The sequence below is a fragment of the Trachemys scripta genome, chromosome 12, assembly GCF_013100865.1.
Source record: "Trachemys scripta elegans isolate TJP31775 chromosome 12, CAS_Tse_1.0, whole genome shotgun sequence".
Taxonomy (NCBI): domain Eukaryota; kingdom Metazoa; phylum Chordata; order Testudines; family Emydidae; genus Trachemys; species Trachemys scripta.
Genome location: NC_048309.1, coordinates 4344398 through 4363945, shown reverse-complemented (window position 1 = coordinate 4363945; position 19548 = coordinate 4344398). Strand labels below are relative to the sequence as shown.

The window sequence follows — 19548 nt, the reverse complement described above, 5'->3', positions numbered from 1 at the left end:
TTACTACAGTGCAGTGCACCTGTGACAGCACCGTCTAGTGGTTGGAGCAAACCCCTGGGAGTCCAGAGTTCCCATGTGTTCTGCACCAAATTAGTCAGACACCTGATGTGTGACTGTGAGCAAGTCACTAAGGCCAAACCTTTCAAACTTGGGTGGTTAGGTTTTTCAGAGACGCTGAACGCACTGATTTCCAGTTGAGTCAGTGACCAACAGACCACTTACTTGGGGGGAAATGTTGCCCTTAACCTTTCGGTGCCTCAGTTTCATCAACTGTAAAATGGGGCCTATGAACGCAATGAGTTTACCAGAGGAAGGAAGTGCATTACTGAGTAATAGCCAGAGAAGCTGATGAGTAGCTGGGTTGTATAACAGTGGCTGTTTTAACCAAGTAGTAGGGTATCAGCTACACTGACCTCGTGGTTTCCTGTGTCCAAGCTGTCAGAAATGTAAAAATGAACAGATCAGAAACAGCGATGAGAACAGTGCATTATTTGTAAACTTCATTTAGCTTTGATAATCAAAGTTATTAACAGAGGATAAAAAAGTGTGTGTGTGTAATTCCACAGGGCCTGATTCTCCTCTGTTAGATCGGTGTAGAGGAATAATAATTCCATCACACTCGAGGGAGTCACTCCAATGTGAATGGGTACTGTATGTTTGTGGAGGGTCAGGCCCAAGATTTTTAAGTGGATGGGGCCCCTTTAAATGATTTGCCTTATGTAAACACTCCTTTCTGTCCAGGCTTGAGCTCTCTTCTCAGCTAACTGTAATGACTCTACATCCCCCCCCCCCCACCCGCGTGAATTTTGCATTCAAGTTGCTTAATCATTGTGGAATGGTGTTGCCATAGAAGGAAGTGGTGGTAGTGTTAATCTCTGTTGCAGTATTTAAATATTTGGACATTTACCACTAGGGGGTGCTACTGCCATCCCCTTACACTTGTCCGTAGCTACAGATTAAGGTGCTGCTGCGGGTTATCTCCTAGAGTGGAAACTTTTTAACTCTTTGGACTCTAAAGCATTTTCATCCTGTGCAACTGGTGATCTGGACTGGCTGGACCAGTGGCTCTGCCAGTGTCAGGAGTTGGGTCCTGCCTCTCACCAGGAGAATGGGACCATATCCCTGCTGATCTGATGAGCTGGCGGGGGCTGGGGAGGTCTGGGGGAAGGACCTCTGCTCCCTTTCTGTTGTTAGAGAGGCTCAGCAAGGGCAGAGGCGCATCTACCCTCCCTGTCCATCCTGCACACGCAGCTGCCAGGGCTCAGGCCGAGGGCTTCAGTTCTTGGTCCCCCTCATGAAAACAAGATCTGACCAGCCCATCAGCATGCCCTGCGCCAGTCCTGTGTTCCCCTGGAGGAGCCGGTTCCCCTGGCCTATTGAACATGCTGAAGTTGGGTGGGAACAACTTTCAAAACCGAGCTGAGAATGCCCCAGAAATACCCAAGCTCAAATCAAGCTCAGCGCCGCCAGCGTTAAATGATAAATGAGGGCTGGGGGGGGGGGGAACAGCCTCTGTCCCTGAGCTGTGCACACAGCACTGAGCAGGGCAGGACTGGTGGGCTGGTATAAGCCCTGCTTTCTATTAGCCTCATGCATCCTTATTAGGAGTTTGCACCAGTGTAACTCCGACAACGTGGTTACACTGGTGCTCGTTTCTCTAATGTAGGTAAGGCCTTAGTCTGATGGGCACCGAGCAGAGTTCGGGGGGGAGATTTCCATTACTTGCATCTGAAGAAGTGAGGTTCTTACCCACGGAAGTTTATGCTCCCAGTACTTCTGTTAGTCTCAAAGGTGCCACAGGACCCTCTGATGCTTCCTTTAGACGCTTTGATTGTTTGCTGATGTCTCTCCTCTGCACCCACCCAGGAGCAGAGGCCCCTGTGTGCAGAGACAAAGATGGGTGTCCCCCTTCATGCTTTGGCCCTGGGAGCTCCAGCGGCCAGACTGTTACACTGCAGCTGATGGGGCTGTCACGGAGAGAGCTGGGTGTGACAAGCGGCGGGGGGAGAGAGTGTTAACGCAGCCCAGGAGTCTGAGCGGGCGGCAGTCCGGCTGGCGGTTAGTCTCAGAGCCCTTCTCCCGCTGTCATTTCACCGGCTCTTTCTCAAGTGGCCTTTTCTAGTTAACACTGCATGAAAGGAAGGCCTCGAGCAGCACTTACCTACAGCAGGAGGGCCTCCCAGGCAGCGAGCCAGGGTCGTGGTCAGATAGCCTCTAGCTCAGGGGCAAGGCAACAAAGAGACTGACGTTAGGGCCAGCCGATTGGTTGATGTAAATCAGCCTCCTCCACCAAGGTCAGTGGAGCTGTGTCGATTTGCACCAGCTGAGGATCTGGCCCTGACAAGTGCATAAGGACCCAAGTGGCTCGGAGTCATGGACAGTTGTTACAGTCTGGTGGGAGGCTGTCCTTCAAATCCCGACTCTCTCCTCCCCCCCCTCCCCCCCTTTCGGGGTGTGAAAGCCACCATGCTGTCATGGAGGATCAGTGTTCATACAGGACTTGGCGTGTTCTGCCCAGCCAGCAGTATGAGCCAATGCTACATTCATAGCAGGGCCCATTATAACGGGTTCACGCACACAGGCCCTGATCCTGGAGTCGGATCTACATGGCTGGACCCCTGCTGGGGTCGTGCATGGACACGAAGGCCCGCGTGGATCCAGTTGTAAGATTGGGGTCACAGTGACCAAAACAGGAAGAGCCCTGGTTAATTTCAGCTTTGTCCTAAAAACTAAAGGAAAAATAAATGATCAGCATTTTCCCAAAATCTGCACGAATGTGCTGGAATTAAGGCAAATTGGGAAGACGTGACACTAGTGTTTATATTTAGTGCATGTCCTATTATGACACTATCTGGGCCATTTTAATAATCCGCGTACAACGCCAGAGACAGGCCATCCCCCAGTTTTATGAACACCCTTCATCTGCATTTCACCACACCCACCCAAAGGCCGTCGGGGGTCTCAGTCGTAGAACTAATAGAATATAGAACTGATGATCAGAATCTTACACTCTGTGCTCCCATCAGCCTAACCAGCTGAAAAGGGAAGTTGATAAGCATCTGAAAGTACGCGTGCTAGAGAGACCCAGGGATTGTTTAAAGAGGGTCAAGGAACAATGGGGCGAAATTAACAAGAGGACCTGTTTCAAGAACTCTTTTAAATCTACCTTCTTTGATTTTCACAACTAACCTGTTGCCAAAGCTGGATGAATCAACTGGAGATAACGTAGGTGCTTCTGACGCAAATTGCCAGCTCTGATTATTTTATTGTATTGCTATATTTAGGGGAGGGAGGGATTCAAAGCCCCGGGCCTTGGACCTCATTCTCACTTGATTGCATGAGAATCTCAGCTTGCGTTTCTTTTTAAAAGTAAGTTTCTCGCCCTCCTGGGCCACATCTACACTAGAAGCACTTTGTCAGTTCAGGGCTATCAGTATGCGATGCGAGCAAAGCTCTCCTAGTGTGAATGCAGCTATAGCGCGTGGGGTGGGCAGTGGTGTTGATCATTCCTTTCCGACTCTTCTTGAATGTCAGCAAGCTCTTTGGAAGGTAATCTGTGCCCCGAAAGTGCAGGCCTTAGAACTGCCTTCAGACTAGATTTGATTTGATGCACTCCTGTTGTGTACTGCCACTGAGCCTTTGGTCAGAGTCCGAGACGATTTGCAAAGATAGAAAATATTGTTATTGGCATACATTTAAAACAACCACAACATCGAATGAAGAAAGGCGATTTCGGCCGACTCTTACTAGCTTAGGAGCTAGATTAGACTGTGGAGCAGACTCTGTCAGGAGAATAGGTGACAGCCCTGTCATTTGGACATTGAAACAAAGACCGGAAAAAAGCTCTCTGGTGTTCGCTGTAAAGAACAATGAAGCATTGGTGGGGAGGGCTCCAACTTCTTATGTCTGTTTCTTTAATGGGAAAGAATAGAAATCGCTGGGGAAAGATTTTATTTTTAAACTTCTGAAAGGGCTTTACAGACACAGGGGAGTTTAAAATAAAATTGCAGCACGGAAAAAAGTTCTCCGTGTGTTCCTTTGAAGTTCACCCACTCTGCCGTGTGATCGGCATCATTATTTGGGGGGACGGCTCAGTATAATGGCTCGAGTTAGGGATGCATTGTCAGCTTTCCCTTTGAATTCCCTTCCCTGTGGCCGTGTGTCGCAGTTTTACTGTTATTTCAAGCAGGGGTTTGGGGCAGTTTCTTTTTGTCTGTTTCTTTACACATCCTCACTGGTCCAAGTGTTAGTGATTTGATAACGTGTTTCGGGGGAACATTCTCTTCTGTTAATCTAGCTGTCGTGCATTGGTGCTAACGTTATGTGTGCCCCATACTAGACTAGGATCCCAGTGCCCTGAAATCCCATTCACGTGCGCAGTCCTGTTTATTTCGGAGTTGGGCCTTTGTCTCCAGAGGCCAGCGCAACAGGCTGTGGAGTGTTTAAATATCAGAGCCGGTTGGAGTTCGGCGTTCAGACCCCGCAGCTTGTGTTGACCAGTCGGGGTTGTGGCTCCTGAAAATCAGACCCCTGAAGTGTCGTACCTGCCTCAGCAAAGGAAACCCGCCCAGAGACGTGCGTTACGGCCTTTAAAGGTCACTCACAAAAGTTGTCTGAATTGCACTGGTGCCTGAAGGGCCCCAAACAGGATCGAGACCCCATTGTGCTGGACAGGGCTGCTGTGTTCTTAAAGCCCGTGTGCCTGGCACACTTGCAGCAAATACTCAGTACCTGTCCCTTCAAGGGTACGGAATAGCTCCTCTGCTCCCGGGCCTTCTTTTGGCCTGCCCTTCTGCCTCTCCAAACACACCTCTCGGCCCCCTTTTTCCTCACAGCCCAGTGGGCGCCATTTTTCAAAGCCCTCAGGTCGTCAAAAGTCAAACACCGAATTCCTAGGGATGGCTGGCTGGAGGCAGCTGACACGGATGCAAAACAAAAGAAAAACTTCATTGGAAATTCTGTCCTGGGGAGCTGGGCCCCTCAGTCCAGGGGAGCAAAGCAGGACCCCAGTTCTGATCAGTGTGGCTTGTGGGGCGGCAGGGGAAGCTTATTTAATATTCGTAATCTGGATCGTAATCACTGCCCACGTAAGGGGTGAAAGTCCCCAATTATTATGGGATTTTTACCCCAAACTTGTTGTCTTTTCTCTTTGTTCAAGTAACGTCCCTTTTGCTTCGGTGACAGGTCAGCCTCACGCACACCCGTGACCTCGGAGCTTGGCCCGGTTGTGTGGCGCACAGCCTGGCAGGCTCTCTTGTGCCCAGGGAAGGTGTATACAGCTGGGTTTTAATCAGCTCGTGTGCTGCACCAGACACCTGCTGCTAAGTGGCTGAACGCTTCTATATCATAGACTCATAGAATATCAGGGTTGGAAGGGACCTCAGGAGGTCATCTAGTCCCACCCCCTGCTCAAAGCAGGGCCAATCCCAGCTAAATCATCCCAGCCAGGGCTTTGTCAAGCCGGGCCTTAAAAACCTCTAAGGAAGGAGATTCCACCACCTCCCTAGGTTACCCATTCCAGTGCTTCACCACCCTCCTGGTGAAATAGTTTTTCCTAATATCCAACCTAGACCTCCCCCACTGCAACTTGAGACCATTGCTCCTTGTTCTGTCATCTGGTACCACTGAGAACAGTCTAGATCCATCCTCTTTGGAACCCCCTTTCAGGTAGTTGAAAGCAGCTATCAAATCCCCCCCCCCCCTCATTCTTCTCTTCTACAGACAAAACAATCCCAGTTCCCTCAGCCTCTCCTCATAAGTCATGTGCTCCAGCCCCCTAATCATTTTTGTTGCCCTCCGCTGGATTCTTTCCAATTTTTCCACATCCTTCTTGTAGTGTGGGGCCCAAAACTGGACACAGTACTCCAGATGAGGCCTCACCAGTGCCGAATAGAGGGGAATGATCACGTCCCTCGATCTGCTGGCAATGCTCCTACTTATACAGCCCAAAATGTCGTTAGCCTTCTTGGCAACAAGGGCACACTGTTGACTCATATCCAGCTTCTCATCCACCATAACCCCTAGGTCCTTTTCTGCAGAACTGCTGCCTATCCACTCAGTCCCTAGTCTGTAGCAGTGCATGGGATTCTTCCATCCTACGTGCAGGACTCTGCATTTGTCCTTGCTGAACCTCATCAGATTTCTTTTGGCCCAATCCTCTAATTTGTCTAGGTCCCTCTGTATCCTATCCCTACCCTCCAGCGTATCTACCACTCCTCCCAGTTTAGTGGCATCTGCAGACTTGTTGAGGGTTCAATCCACACCATCCTCCAGATCATTAATGAAGATATTGAACAAAACCGGCCCCAGGACCGACCCTTGGGGCACTCCGCTTGATACCGGCTGCCAACTAGACATGGAGCCATTGATCACTACCCGTTGAGCCCGACGATCTAGCCAGCTTTCTATCCACCTTATAGTCCATCCAGCCCATACTTCTTTAACTTGCCGGCAAGAATACTGTGGGAGACTGTATCAAAAGCTTTGCTAAAGTCAAGGAATAACACATCCACTGTTTTCCTCTCATCCACAGACCCAGTTATCTCATCATAGAAGGCAATTAGGTTAGTCAGGCACGACTTCCCCTTGGTGAATCTATGCTGACTGTTCCTGATCACTTTCCTCTCCTCGAAGTGCTTCAAAATTGATTTCTTGAGGACCTGCTCCATGATTTTTCCGGGGACTGAGGTGAGGCTGACTGGCCTGTAGTTCCCCCGGATCCTCCTCCTTCCCTTTTTTGAAGATGGGCGCTACATTAGCCTTTTTCCAGTCATCCGGAACCTCCCCCGATCGCCATGAGTTTTCAAAGATATGGCCAATGTCTCTGCAATCACATCCACCAACTCCTTTAGCACCCTCGGATGCAGCGCATCCGGCCCCATGGACTTGTGCTCGTCCAGTTTTTCTAAATAGTCCTGAACCACTTCTTTCTCCACAGAGAGCTGGTCACCTCCTCCCCACACTGTGCTGCCCAGTGCAGCAGTCTGGGAGCTGACCTGATGCTCCTAGTCCCCCATCCCTTACCAGCTCTGCTGTACCTGCCCATCTGTGGTCCTTTGCCTAAAATCCTGCTCCCTTCACGCTTCCCCTCACTCCCTGCGTTCAGTTTGCTACGTCCCCTCTTCCTGTACTCCGCCGCTCGTTCATGCCTACCTGCCCCTTGGCACCTGCTGGCAGTCAGGTATTTCCCCAGGCCCAGCCACACGGCGCCATGCCAAGCTCCCTGCCTTTCTCCATGTACAGCCGGTTCCCGTGTTGTTCTCTCTGCTGGGAGGACGTGTTCAGCTGGGAGAGGAGCAGCGGGTGGAAAATTGCTGCCGAAGTGGCAGGGCTGGCGGAAAGCACCTGGCAGCAGGACGGCTGAGAGTGCAGAATGCAGCGGCCTCGTGCATGGGGCGAGGGGGGGGGGGGTTGTTTGCGTGGTTACCCATGGCTGGGGGTGTTGAGTTTCACAGACTTGTTTATGCCGGGGCTGGAAGCAGCTCTGGGGATATCAGGAGAGCTCCGCAGCTGCAGATCCACCTCCAGCAACCGGCTCGGCCCCGACCTGGGAGCTCTTCATAACTTCCCTGCTCAGAGCGAATTTGAATTTGTAGCCAGGAGGCTGGGGGCTCCTGGCTCCCTCCCCTGCAGAGCTGGGGTCTGCCCCAGGAATGCCAGGGCAATATTAATACCCCGGCTCAGATGAGCTGCTTAGGACAGAGAGAGTCTCCTCTGTCCCCACTGGCTCTTGTTTGGGTATTAGGCTAATATCTGATACATTCCCTAGGGGGAGGCTATGGGCTGGGCCTGCTAATCTGCTTGCTCTGATCTGTTCCAAAGGACTCTGGCTCCCCCCCAGCCCCAGCTGCAGCTCTCTTTGTCCAGACACTGCTACAATTGCTTGGATGGGGGAGTCGGTGAGACTGGCCCCTCACTTACCCCAGCAGTGGGTCATCCTCGCTGCTCCCCCCAGTGAGCCCAGACTCTGAATGTCAGCAGCAGGTGAGCGAGGCCTGTCGGGGTGAGGGGTGGGGGAAGAGGAGGTGCTACGGCTGCCTTTTTTTTTTTTTTCAAACAAAGTCCGTGCTATTAATATCAGGTAATGAACATAATCTGTAGGATAAGCGATCCTCTTCCTAGGCGCGCTGGCTCTTTCTCGCCTCCCTCTGTCTTCCTTGCCCAGCCCTTCACTAACACCCCAGCCCCCTAGGACTGCAAAGCAAACCACGCTGGGCGTCTGAAACCCTTCCTCCAACCCCACAGGCTCTCTGGGAGTAAGGAATAGCCCCACGCAGGACTACGTTGGTGTGGTTTCTCCAGTGTGCTTCATTCACATGGCAGCCCTGTTACAATGCTAATGCTAGTGCCGTGCAGGTGGCCATGTGACAGGCCAGCCAAAAAATACACACACACACTCACTCACTCTCTCTAACCTCCTGAAACTCGTCCTCCCCTTACCCCCCGCTAGAGCCTGATTCTGCTGCAGCTGGGTGGAATGAGCAGCCCCCCGATATATGCGGGTGTCGGGATATCTGGCTGCTGGGCCCTTGGGGCTGAAGGCAGGTGAGTGTCGTAGTTTGTTTGTTGTTTTTTTTAAATCCCTGTTTGCCTGTGAATGAATTCTTAGCCTCCGGATACGAAAGCACTGTGGCTGTTTGTCGGAGAGCTGGGAAATTGGAGACAGCAGCTGGGAGAGAGAGACGCTTCGCCCGGGACACAGGATGAAACCTGTGTACAACGGTTCTTCTGGGGGCAGGGTTTAGGGGGGGTGGTTGTTGGGGGGGGGGATAGCTGGGAAGAGAGTCAGGCTCAATGGTTAGGGTTGGCCTATTGCAAACAGGGGTGGGATCCCCTTTAACTCACTGGCCTTGGATCCATTCCCTTTCCTGGCTGTTAGCGGGAAGGAGGAACTGTGATTTTTTTTTTTTTCCAGAGTCGGGAGTGGTTGGGAAGTGTGTGAACTCTTTTTCCTACTGAAAATGAAATCTGCTGCCTTTTTAGCTGGCCTGACCCTCGTGGGGGGGAGGGGGGTGTCTTTTCTTTGGCCCCTCAACCCGTCTGATCCTGTCCATGGTGCCAGCTGGTCCTAAAGCTAATAGATGGCAGTTTGGCACACAGAATGCATTGGGATGGAAGGAACTAAACTTTAAAAGGGGGGCAGCCCCAGGATTACCTGAGACTAGGGGCAAAGTCTGATCTAAAATTGGAAGCATCCGTCTCCTCTCCCCCCCGTATGACAGGTAAATTGAGTGACAAAGAAAAGCTACAATATTAATCTGCACAACTAATTCCCGTCTTGCAGCAGAGAGCCTGGGGCTAACAGATCAGTCACCAACAGGAGTGCAGTTGATTTACTCTCTAGGATTAATGGACAGCTTTGTGGGACGCTGGTGAACGGATTCACACTGGTGTTTCACACTGGGAAAGGAACTGGAATTATCCCTGGGGTTTGCCCCCTCCCCTGGTCACAGCAAGTGGGATTAGGTGGGCAGGATTTAACCTGGAGTCCTGTTTGGAGGAAGGATTGTGGTTGAGAATCAGGAGGAATCTGCAGGGACAGGAGAGAATTTTGTGGGGTTGGGAGTGTTGTGATGAGCGTCCAGGGCTGTGTTGCCAGAGCGTGTCTCTGTCCTTCATCTGGTCAGGTTTAATGTTAAAAGCTGAAATAATACTTCCCTGGCTTATCCAGAATCCCCATGTCTCTGAGTGGGAGGGGATGGGGCGAAGGCTAGCAAGGAAGGAGAGGAAACTTCTCTATCTGCCCAGCAGCGAATAATAATTTCACACTATTAACACCTAGCTCTTCTCATCGCAGATCTCAAAGCGTTTGATGGGGGGGTGTCAGTATCATTCTCCCCATTTTACAGATGGGGACCATGAGGCACGGAGAGAGGAAGTGATTTGTCCAAGGTCTCCCAGCAGGAATAGAACACATGTCTCCTGAGTCCCAGTCCAGTGCACGAGCCACTAGGCTACACTACGCCGTACCCAAATACATTTGGGAGGCTGAAATGACACTTTGTTTTTAACTGGAAATTCAGTCTCCCTGTCCCACCCAATACAACATACCATGGTGGGATGTGTCGTTCCCCCGTGTACCTTAGAGAGCAGCCGAGGAAGAGGGGGGCTTACTTATCCCTGGCGCGTCTCCACTCCCCTCCTTTGGGAATAGCAATGAGAAGGACCAAGTTGGGGAGCCACTGAAGGGGGGTATCCCTGATGTATCAGAGCCTTTCTTTGAGGTCTAAGCTGAAGACCAACAAGGGAGACAGTAAAAGGATCATTCCTGGTCTCTTCCATTCTCCTGACCATTATGCTTCAGATATAGGCTGAAGTTCTGGCTTTGTTGAAGCCACTGGCAAAAGTCACGTTGACGTGGATGGAGGCAGGATTCCACCTCCAGCTGCTTTTGAAATGTTATGCCAAAGCCTGAGTCCTGCTGGTTTTCAACAGGACTTCCGCTCCGAGGTCACTTAGTTACTTTTCGGAACGTTACCCATAGAACTGTGGACACGTCACCGTGGGGAGAAATCGACGACCAAGACTGATCCCCTTTGTGTTGAGGAGGCGGCATTAACGCTGGGCTTTCATAGTCATTGGTGAGCCGATGGGCTTTCCTTTGTGCCTGTTTCAGGATCTACAAGCTGGTGATCAGTTCTGGGGAGGATTACCTTGTATTAGTTGCGTAGCAGGACCCTGTTGGGCCAGGTGCGGTACCCAGACAACAGTAGATGCCTTTAGAACTGAACGATGCTATAGTGCCCCGTAGGCTTTGAAATGCTTTCTGATGACCTGCCACGCCCCACAAAGCACCTGGAGCAATGCTAGAGTGCTCCCCTGAAACTCCCGGAGCGGGCAGTCCTTTAATACGGCCTCCTTGTTGTAATTCCAGCTTCCAGCAATGTAAGCCAAGCAACGTAGATGTCACAAGTGATCGTTCTGAATCAAATGATTTAAAATCCCTCCAGAAACTTCAAGGCCCAATTTCTTCTTCCTAGTACAAAATATAAATGTTCTTTTTGCAAATACTGATCCATATGGCCTGGGGCCGTTAACCCGTTGCTGACTGTAGCCCCCGTGCCTAAGGGGCAGGATTGTGTGTGCTATATGCCCATGCTTGTTGCTATTTCATGTTACGGCCAACCGAGATCAGGGTCCCGCTTTGATTATTTGCTCTTTGAGGCAGGGAACCATCGTTTGTTCTGTGTTTGTACAGCGCCTAGCACGCTGGGCTCCCGTTCTATGACTAGCGTTCCTAGGCGCTACTGCAAGACAAAGAATTCTAATTCTGTGTGAGTGCCGTACACACGTGGTGAGACTGTCCCTTCGGCAAACCTCTTACAATCTAAGTAGGCGAGATTGCATTATAAGTAAGGCTACGTTTTAGTCACAGGTATTTTTAATAAAAGTCATGGACAGATCACGGGGAATAAACCAATATTCACAGCCAGTGACCTGTCCATGACTTTTACTATATATCCCTAACTAACATTTGGGCCAGGGGGCTGCGGGTGCTCTGCAGGGAGGGAATTGGGGGGGGGGGGGGAGAGCCTAGGACTCCCGCGGGGGGGGGGGGGGGAGGATTGGTGGGGCTCGCAGGCTCCTTACCCGGCTCTGTGTCCCTGCTCCTAGGGGGAGGGGCGGCCAGGGGGCTCCGCACACTGCTCCCGCCACAAGCACCAGCTCCCATTGGCTGGGAACCGCAGCCAATGGGAGCTGCGAGGGCAGCGCCTGCGGGCACGGGCAGCACACGGAGCCCCCTTGCCCATCTGCCTAAGAGCTGCAGGGCCATGTCGGTGGGAGCCAGGTACTGCCCCCCCAGTAAGTGCCCCCCCACACTCCAAACCCCAGCCCTGAAGCCCCTCCTACACCCAAACTGCTGCTGCTGGCCCAGGGGCTGCCCAGCTCGGGCAGAGGTCACGGAAAATCATGGAATCTGTTGCAGACGCGCAGCCTTAATTATAAGCAGTTGGTTTTTGATGTTGTGAACTAAAAAAGAAATTGGAGCCAACGAAGAAACCTGTCTAGGAACTATATACGGGAACTGCCATTACATGGGACGAACAGGAGAGTTCTGGCGCACTATCAGAAAATTAAAGTGCAACATTAGTTTCTGTTTCATGATCTTTGTTGGGCTCCAAAACAGCTGAAACAAATAAACATGTGTTCACTTAATACCTGGATTATGGGATTGTGTTAAACTACAAGACTCCTTGGAGGCAAAAATATATAGCAAATAACAAATGAACTCTTGGAATAGGATGAAAATTCTCTGCTGGATCCAAGAAAGGTTTTCCCAAGGGACCCTTCCAGATGAGGGTTCTGCTTCTCATGAATGGAAATTTCTAAGTCATCTTTTTCCCTCGCACATTTTTATGCATCCCGTGGCAACGGAAATTAGAAAAGGTCCCAATGGCCCTCACTGGTGGAACACCACAGCTGGATAACCTGGGATTGCTGTGTGCACACAGTACTTCACAAGCTCAAGTGCTGTACCAATGTTAATCGGCACAACACCCTGGAAGGTGGGTCCGAGGTGGAGTGTGTGTTCTAGATGGGGAAATGGAGGCACAAAAAAACTGAGGTTTAGACTTTCAAAGTGTAGCCTCTAATTCTGGGCGTGGCTTGAACCCCCTGGGGTCAGATTTTCAGAGGAGCCGAGTACGTGCAACGCCAGTTGAAGTTAGTGAGAGCTGCGGGAACCCGGCACCTTTGGGAAATCAGCCCGCTGGTGTCTCGTGCTGGACATCCAAAATTAGAGGCTACCTCTGAAAGTCGGGGCCCACGGGAGCTGACTGATCCATAGGCAGAGGCAAAGCAGAACTTGAGAGATCCTGGCTCTGGTCCTAGTTTATCTGTGTAGTAGGGTGGCACCACGAGATGCGAGTCGGGGACAGGGGGTCCACTGTGCTGGGCTCCTAATGGTTTGAAAGAGTAGGAGCGGTTGTGGCGTTAGGAATCTGCGCCAATTGCAGGGGCCCCAAGGCAGCAAAAGGCCTCCTGACAACCAGATCCGACCCGCCGGGTGTCAGCTGCTCTGTCCTCAGTGCCAGCCAGGGCTCAAAATGGTGCCCTCCCTACGGCGTGATCTCGCCTATGCTGTGCGTGCGAGGTCACGGGTAGGGCCCCAGACCTGAGCTATGCAGGAGACCCCCACGGGACAAACACCGCCACTGAGGATGAGACAATCCCTGCCCTGCCAAACTCACTGAACCCCCTCCTGCCCAGAGAGCCCTGCACTGCCCAGAGCCGAGTTGAAGTTGCCCACTCGTTGCACAATGGTATCGCTGATCATTCTAGGAAAATGAGGGTGAGAAGGGCTCTGGTAGACAGGATCCCTGTGTTCTCCATTGGTAAAACTCGCTCAGACGCTTCAGCGTGCTATCAGTCCCCACCCAGAGAGCTGCGTTTGGAATGTAGATGAAACGAACATTTTTTCCTCCCCAGTAAATAACAATTGCATCTTCGTCATCTTTGCTTTTATCGAGCTGGAACGTCTTTGTCTACGCAGCAGCATCCTTCTCGGGTGTCAGCACCGCTCGGGAAATAGCGGGCGTCATTTAATTGCTGCCGCAGGGTTCCCCAAGGGAGAGCAGAACAAAGTACCCAGGCTGGCTGTCCATGCTTTTCCCACTTTCTCTGTGCGGGAAGGAGCCCTCTGAGTCGATACAATCCAGTGGACTTTCCCTGTCGGCCTCACCTGTTTGTGATCGTGCTTTTTAATTCTCTGTTATGGACGTTTCTGTGTGGGCAGATCCCTGCACCTGGATGAAACTCCATTGAAGTAAAGGAGAGGCAGGGGCTGCCCATATCATTCTCTGGTAAGATGTGATCTAAATAGAGGAAACAGAAAAGGAAGGACAGCTGTTATCTGAGGCCCAGAAAGGCTACGTGAGTCACTCAAGGTCATGCAGGGAATCCGTGATGGAGCTGGGAACTGAACCTGGATTGCTTGATTCCTGGCCCTTTGCCTTACCCACCAACCCTTTCTCCTGCTAGCAAAGATACCAAGATTTACACCTCTTCACTGTTTATTCTGCGTAGCTGCAGCAGGTGCTTTTAACATTTAAACTTTTCATTTGTACTTTAGCTGAGGGTTTTCAGACCAAACTTTGGCCAGGTGTAAAATTGTTATAAGCAGGGTGGGAAAAAAGCTTAAAAACAAAACAAAACACATAAAAACTTACCATTGGGTAACCAAGAAATATAAAAACCCCCAAGCCAGTCCCTTGGTGTTAGACTCAAGGGATCATGCTCTTCATGTTGGATCTGCAGCAGCTACCGTGCCTTGTCCACCAGAACCTGACCGCCACAATTGGGGCTGCAGTGGTCGTGCTGTTACTGTCCGGATGAAGTAGAAGATGGTTCCGTTTCTGCTCCATTCAGACTCCAGGGAGAGGTGTCAGGGGGTGGGGGGAAATTGGTGTTTGCTAGGTGGCAAAAAAAACCCTAAAGTTTGGGGGGAAAGGGCCGTCAAGCCAATAGGAAAGAAACAAACTTGTCACCACCGTCACAAACAGCTCCATGTGGGCGGCAGGTGCTTGTACACTGTGGGATTGGTGAATACCGAGAGCTCATCTCCTCTGCAGCCGGGCGAGAGTTTCACTGGGAGATGGAGGCTGGCATGTTGTTAAATGCCAGGCCAGGTAGATGATCTCTCTAATCCCTTGGCTGGTTGCCTGCCGCTGAGCCTCTCAAGCAGGGTTTGAAAGGTTACAGCCAGAGCTGGTCAGAGACCAAAAGGATTTGGAGTGAGTCCGCAGAGGGCCGGGAGCTGCTCCAACTTCCAGGAGCCGTTCAGCCTGCGTGACTCCGTTGCCCCTTTGAACTCACTTAAAGGTCATCTTGTCCGCAAACACACACCTTTTCCGCTGTCCCCAACCCCTGGTCCCCATCTTGCTTCTTAAAGAGAGTACAGCATAGAAATAGGATGGTGTTGAAATCATGCTGCGGGGGGAGCCCATGGAAATAAGTGGGTGGTCCCATCCCTCCCTCCCCCAGCACAGTGAACGGAGCAAGGCGGGATCCCCAGATTTCCTGTCCTACGCAGAGTGATTTCCTCTGCCTGGCTTTTGTGGCCTGGCCGTTTTCTTCCAGGCTTTGGCCCCTTCAGCAAATCAGCTGGGGTCAGGAAGTGGGGTGGGGGTGAAACGCTTGATGTCCAAAGCACCTCTTGGTCTCCAGTTCCTTCTGTGTCCTGCTAACAGACCTGGGCGGCCCCATGACAGGCTTGTCCTGCAGAGAACGGTGTTCCAAGACAAAAAGGAAGTGATGGCCACACCACCTCTAGCGTCCATCCTTCGGTGCCCCTCTTATGTGCTGGTTCCCCACCTGCCTAGGCCAGAAACGACCGTTGTGACCATCCGGTCTGACCACCTGGATAACTCTGGCCGTAGGACATCCCCCGGATAATTCCTCTTTGCGTCAGAGCAGATCTTTTAGAAAAACACCCAATCTTGATCTAAAAATGTTCGGTGATGCATGCCAATTCACTCTGCGAGGGTGATGGCTCTGCGGCTGGCCTCTAGGATGGGGCCCCCCAATGGAGGGGGAGCAGTGTCAGGTGTTGTGGCCTCCTTGCTCTCCCCAGGTTGCCACGTGGGAGGGGGGCCTGTAGGAGGAAGGCTGATAGGACCCCTGCCCCTTTTGTATGGTCAGAGGTCTCAGGAATAGCTTGGATCCTAGGAAGGAGACCGAGTAATAGCGCTCTCCAGGAATGAGCCAGTGGCCCTCACTTTCTCCTGTTCCCACGCCAGCTCTGGTCTTTCTCCACTGGGACCCAGGAGATGGGGGCAGGCGGTGCTAAGCCGGCTTCCCTGCCCGGGCAGCGCCTGCTGGTGCCGTCATTATCCCCTTACGTGTGCTTAAGACGGAGGAAAGCTTCCCCCCTGAGCCTCGGAAATGGAAAGCCTGAGGAGCAGGGAGGCCAGAGTCGGCCGATCTCATATAAATAATCTGTTCCATCCTGGGCACGTTGGTCTGGCAGCACCGGCTGCAGCTTATCTCCTGGCCGGGGGCCGCCTAGCACCACTCGGAGCCTCTGCCGCGGGGCTGCCAAGCACCAAAGGACCTGGCCAGGAGGTTGAATCTTCCCCCAGCTGCTGAGATGAGGAGGAGGCGCTTAGCAGCGTAGCACAGGGCACGCTCACACACCCACCTCTTGCGCTCCCCTCCCCAGCAGCCTGCGTCCCCCTCCTGCTATGAGGCCAGAAGGGCTGGAAATGCACTGGCCCCAGCCAGACCACCACTGCAAGGCAGATGGAGGAGTTAAAAATACAACCCACCACGCACCACCCTGCTGTTGGGGAAGGAGAGGGGGTCTCCTGTCTGTGCCTGGCTATTTTTGATCCCTTTATATGGGTGATTTTTCTTTATGCCCCCATGAACCCGTCTGCCTTCTCACTTGGGGGCGTGGCTGTGGTGTCTGCTGACCCGGGGGCTTGCCACGTGTTGGTCTGACGTGGATTGTAAGCTCTTCGGGGGAGGGACTGTGTTTTGTTCCATGTGTGTACAGCACCTGGCACTGGAGGGCCCTGAGCCCTGCTTGTGGGACCTCTAGGTTCTACTGCAAGGCAGAGAATAATCATTACTAAATACAGGAACACTGACTTTCCGCAGCTGAGCATACATTCCCTACCCTGAAGAGAGAGCGTCTGAATGAGCTGAGACTCAAGAGGGCAGTTCAGAGCGGGCGGGGGGGGGGGGGGGGGGGTGTGGCGAGGGGGGGGGGGGGGGGAGGGAGGAGATATTGCTTGAAGAGGTGTGTGTTAAGGAGTGGGAGCGTGTGGCCTCATATAGGCCAGGCCCGGCTAAAGAGCAGAGACGTTCTTACCCTGGCACGTGGATAACACAGAATTCACTGCTTGCTGAGGGAGCTGTCTCCATCATGGCACTTCCCAATGCTATGTGCTTGTGTAGCCCCTTCACCGGGGAGGAGCTCAGCTTTCCCCAGCAAACTTCCCCCTGCGCCCCGGGTGAGGTTCCAGCAGGCAAGTTTTTACACATGGGCAAACTGAGGCACGTAATGGTTGAGCGACTGGCCTGAGGTCACGCAAGAAGCCTGGCGCAGCCAGGAAGAGAGCCCGGGGTCTTAAGCCCCAGGTCCCTCTATCCACTAGAGACACTTTTCCTGAACAGCAGCTCCCTGCTGCTTGCACTAGTCAGGGCCAGAACTTGGGGCAACTTCCTGTTACCAAACAGCCTGTTTCCCAAGCCAGTCAGACCCAGGAGCGCCCTGTAGGCAGTGGGTTAATACAGTGCTTTGGGCAGGACCCTCCTCTGGCATCCACCCTGCGGGGTCTGTTCCATTCCACGGGCAGTGCCAAGAACCACTGCAGAATCCAGTGCGGAGATCGCACAGTGGCTGGGAGAGGAGGGTCCTCATTAACCCAGCTGTGTTCGTTCCCCTGGGCGAGTTCAGGGGAACACGGTTTATTGTTAATCCCTCTGGCCTCTTTTCAGACCAACGCGTAAGTTTCAGCCTCCCTGCATGGCTCTGAGGGGATGCCCTCACAGATCGGTGGGGCCTCACTGCGAATGTTGCCCCAGATGACCAGGTTTCTTCTTCCCGTCTCCTAGCACCAGCGGAGCGGAATCCTTAGACAGACTGTACCCTGCCGCGAGGCCCCCCCGGAAACGGACCACCAGCCAGTGCAAATCCGAGCCGCCCCTGCTGCGGACGAGCAAAAGGACGATCTACACCGCCGGGCGGCCGCCATGGTACAACGAGCACGGGACGCAGTCCAAAGAGGCCTTTGTCATCGGTAAGGCATCTGCTGGGAGCTTTCTGAGCGCAGGCCTGCGGGGCGGTAACATCCGCAGGGTGGCTTCAGAGGCTCTCTGCTGAGTGCGGGTGCGGGGTGTGTTCCTTCAAGTCGTGCCATCCCTCGCAGCTGCCATAGCAGGGATCTTGGCATGTGCTTGGCATAAGGTCCTTTGCAACAGTGCATCTCTCTGAGATGGCTCCTGCCTCCCTAGCACACTTCGCTGCCACACCAGAGACTCCAGCTTGGTTCCCAAGCTTGGGCCTCCGAGCTTCTCAGAGGGGGGGGGGGGGGGGTGTTGTGCCTCTGATTAGTCTGTCTTAACGGCTGCTCCCCTAGGGTCCTCATCTTTCTCCATGGGCAGCTGGAAGCTACAATGCTCTAGGACAGGGGTAGGCAACCTATAGCATGCGTGCCAACGGCGGCACGCGAGCTGATTTTCAGTGGCACTCACACTGCCTGGGTCCTGGCCACCGGTCCGGGGGGCTCTGCATTTTAATGTAATTTTAAATGACGCTTCTCAAACATTTTTAAAACCTTATTTACTTTACATACCACAATAGTTGAGTTCTATATTATAGACTTATAGAAAGAGACCTTCTAAAACGTTAAAATGTATGACTGGCACGCGAAACCTTACATTAGAGTGACTAAATGAAGACTCGGCACACCACTCCTGAAAAATTGCCGACCCCTGGTCTAGGAATTATTCTCTGGCCTATGTTCTACAGGAGGTCAGACTAGATGATTCCAATGGTTCTGTCTGGCTTTGGAATCTGTAAATACAGGACCACAAGGGAGTGGGGCGGGTCTGCAGTCCTACCAGTGACCCCCGCGTACGCACCCTAGAACTTGGGACCCTCCCCCCCGCCCCCGTATGTTGCGGAGTGACAGACATTGGTGCATTGGACGTATCTGTTTGTATTACGGTGGTGCCCAAAGATCCCACTGAGATAAGAGTCTGATGCCACTGGCTTCTGTGTGTACACGTAGCGAGCAATGCCCTAAAGAGCCCCACCCCTCCTCTGTCCTGGCTCTCTCTCTCTCTCAGCAACGTCCCCCTGTTTGCACCTCGTGCTTGTGGGAGGAGTTTATTTTTTACTGTCGTGTGTGCCCGATACCAGGACTCTCTCCAGGCTGGTTCGAATGCCGACTGTCCTCCTAACCCGATGATCCTCATCTGAAGAGCCTTTGCCATCCCCAGCAACTTGTAATTACAGAATCATTCGTTTGGCGTCGCAGCACTTTTAATTATGCGAACGGCAAGTAATGTGCTGTAGATTTCCAAAGGTTCCCTCCCAACGTGCCAAGTGCAGCCAGGCGAGATCCGCCAGCGTTAACCGAGGTTGGGCTGCCGGTATGTTTGCTTCATGCTACTCTCTCTGTCTCTCCCCCCATCAGGCTTGGGAGGGGGCAGTGCTTCTGGAAAGACCACCGTGGCCAGAATGATCATCGAAGCTTTAGATGTGCCCTGGGTGGTCCTGCTCTCCATGGACTCTTTCTACAAGGTGAGCTGCTGCCAGCTCCTTTGCCCAGGTCGGGCGTGTTTATCCCCTCTGGAGTCCTCTCCCCGTCCTGCTGAGCGGGGTGTGCCGGCGCACTTGGCAGAACAGGTCAGAGGGAGACAGGCGACTCCTTCGAGTGTGTGTCTGTGGCCTGGCTGCCTCAGGAGCTGGGGAGGTGCGGCGCTGGGGACCCCCCAGCCAGGGGCTCCTACTATGCACCGGGCTCCTGCTGGTCTGGGGAGGGAAAAGGACTTCCTCTTCCACGAGCCACTCCCAGGGCCAGCTCAGACCCACCTCCG

At 52.7% G+C, this 19548-nt stretch overlaps 1 protein-coding gene across 4 annotated transcripts in view; it reads left to right on the top strand.

The window, feature by feature from the left end:
* Positions 1-19548, top strand: part of UCKL1 (uridine-cytidine kinase 1 like 1) — a 42309-nt gene that overhangs the window by 1615 nt on the left and 21146 nt on the right. For 2 of the 4 annotated variants that reach the window (XM_034787185.1, XM_034787186.1), the window contains exons 2-4: positions 8450-8544; positions 17560-17744; positions 19146-19252. In XM_034787185.1, the coding sequence (XP_034643076.1) occupies positions 8477-8544; positions 17560-17744; positions 19146-19252 (360 nt within the window). In that variant the 5' untranslated portion in view covers positions 8450-8476. The remainder of the gene's footprint in view (positions 1-8449; positions 8545-17559; positions 17745-19145; positions 19253-19548) is intronic. The other 2 variants (XM_034787183.1, XM_034787184.1) reach the window with 1 other exon arrangement.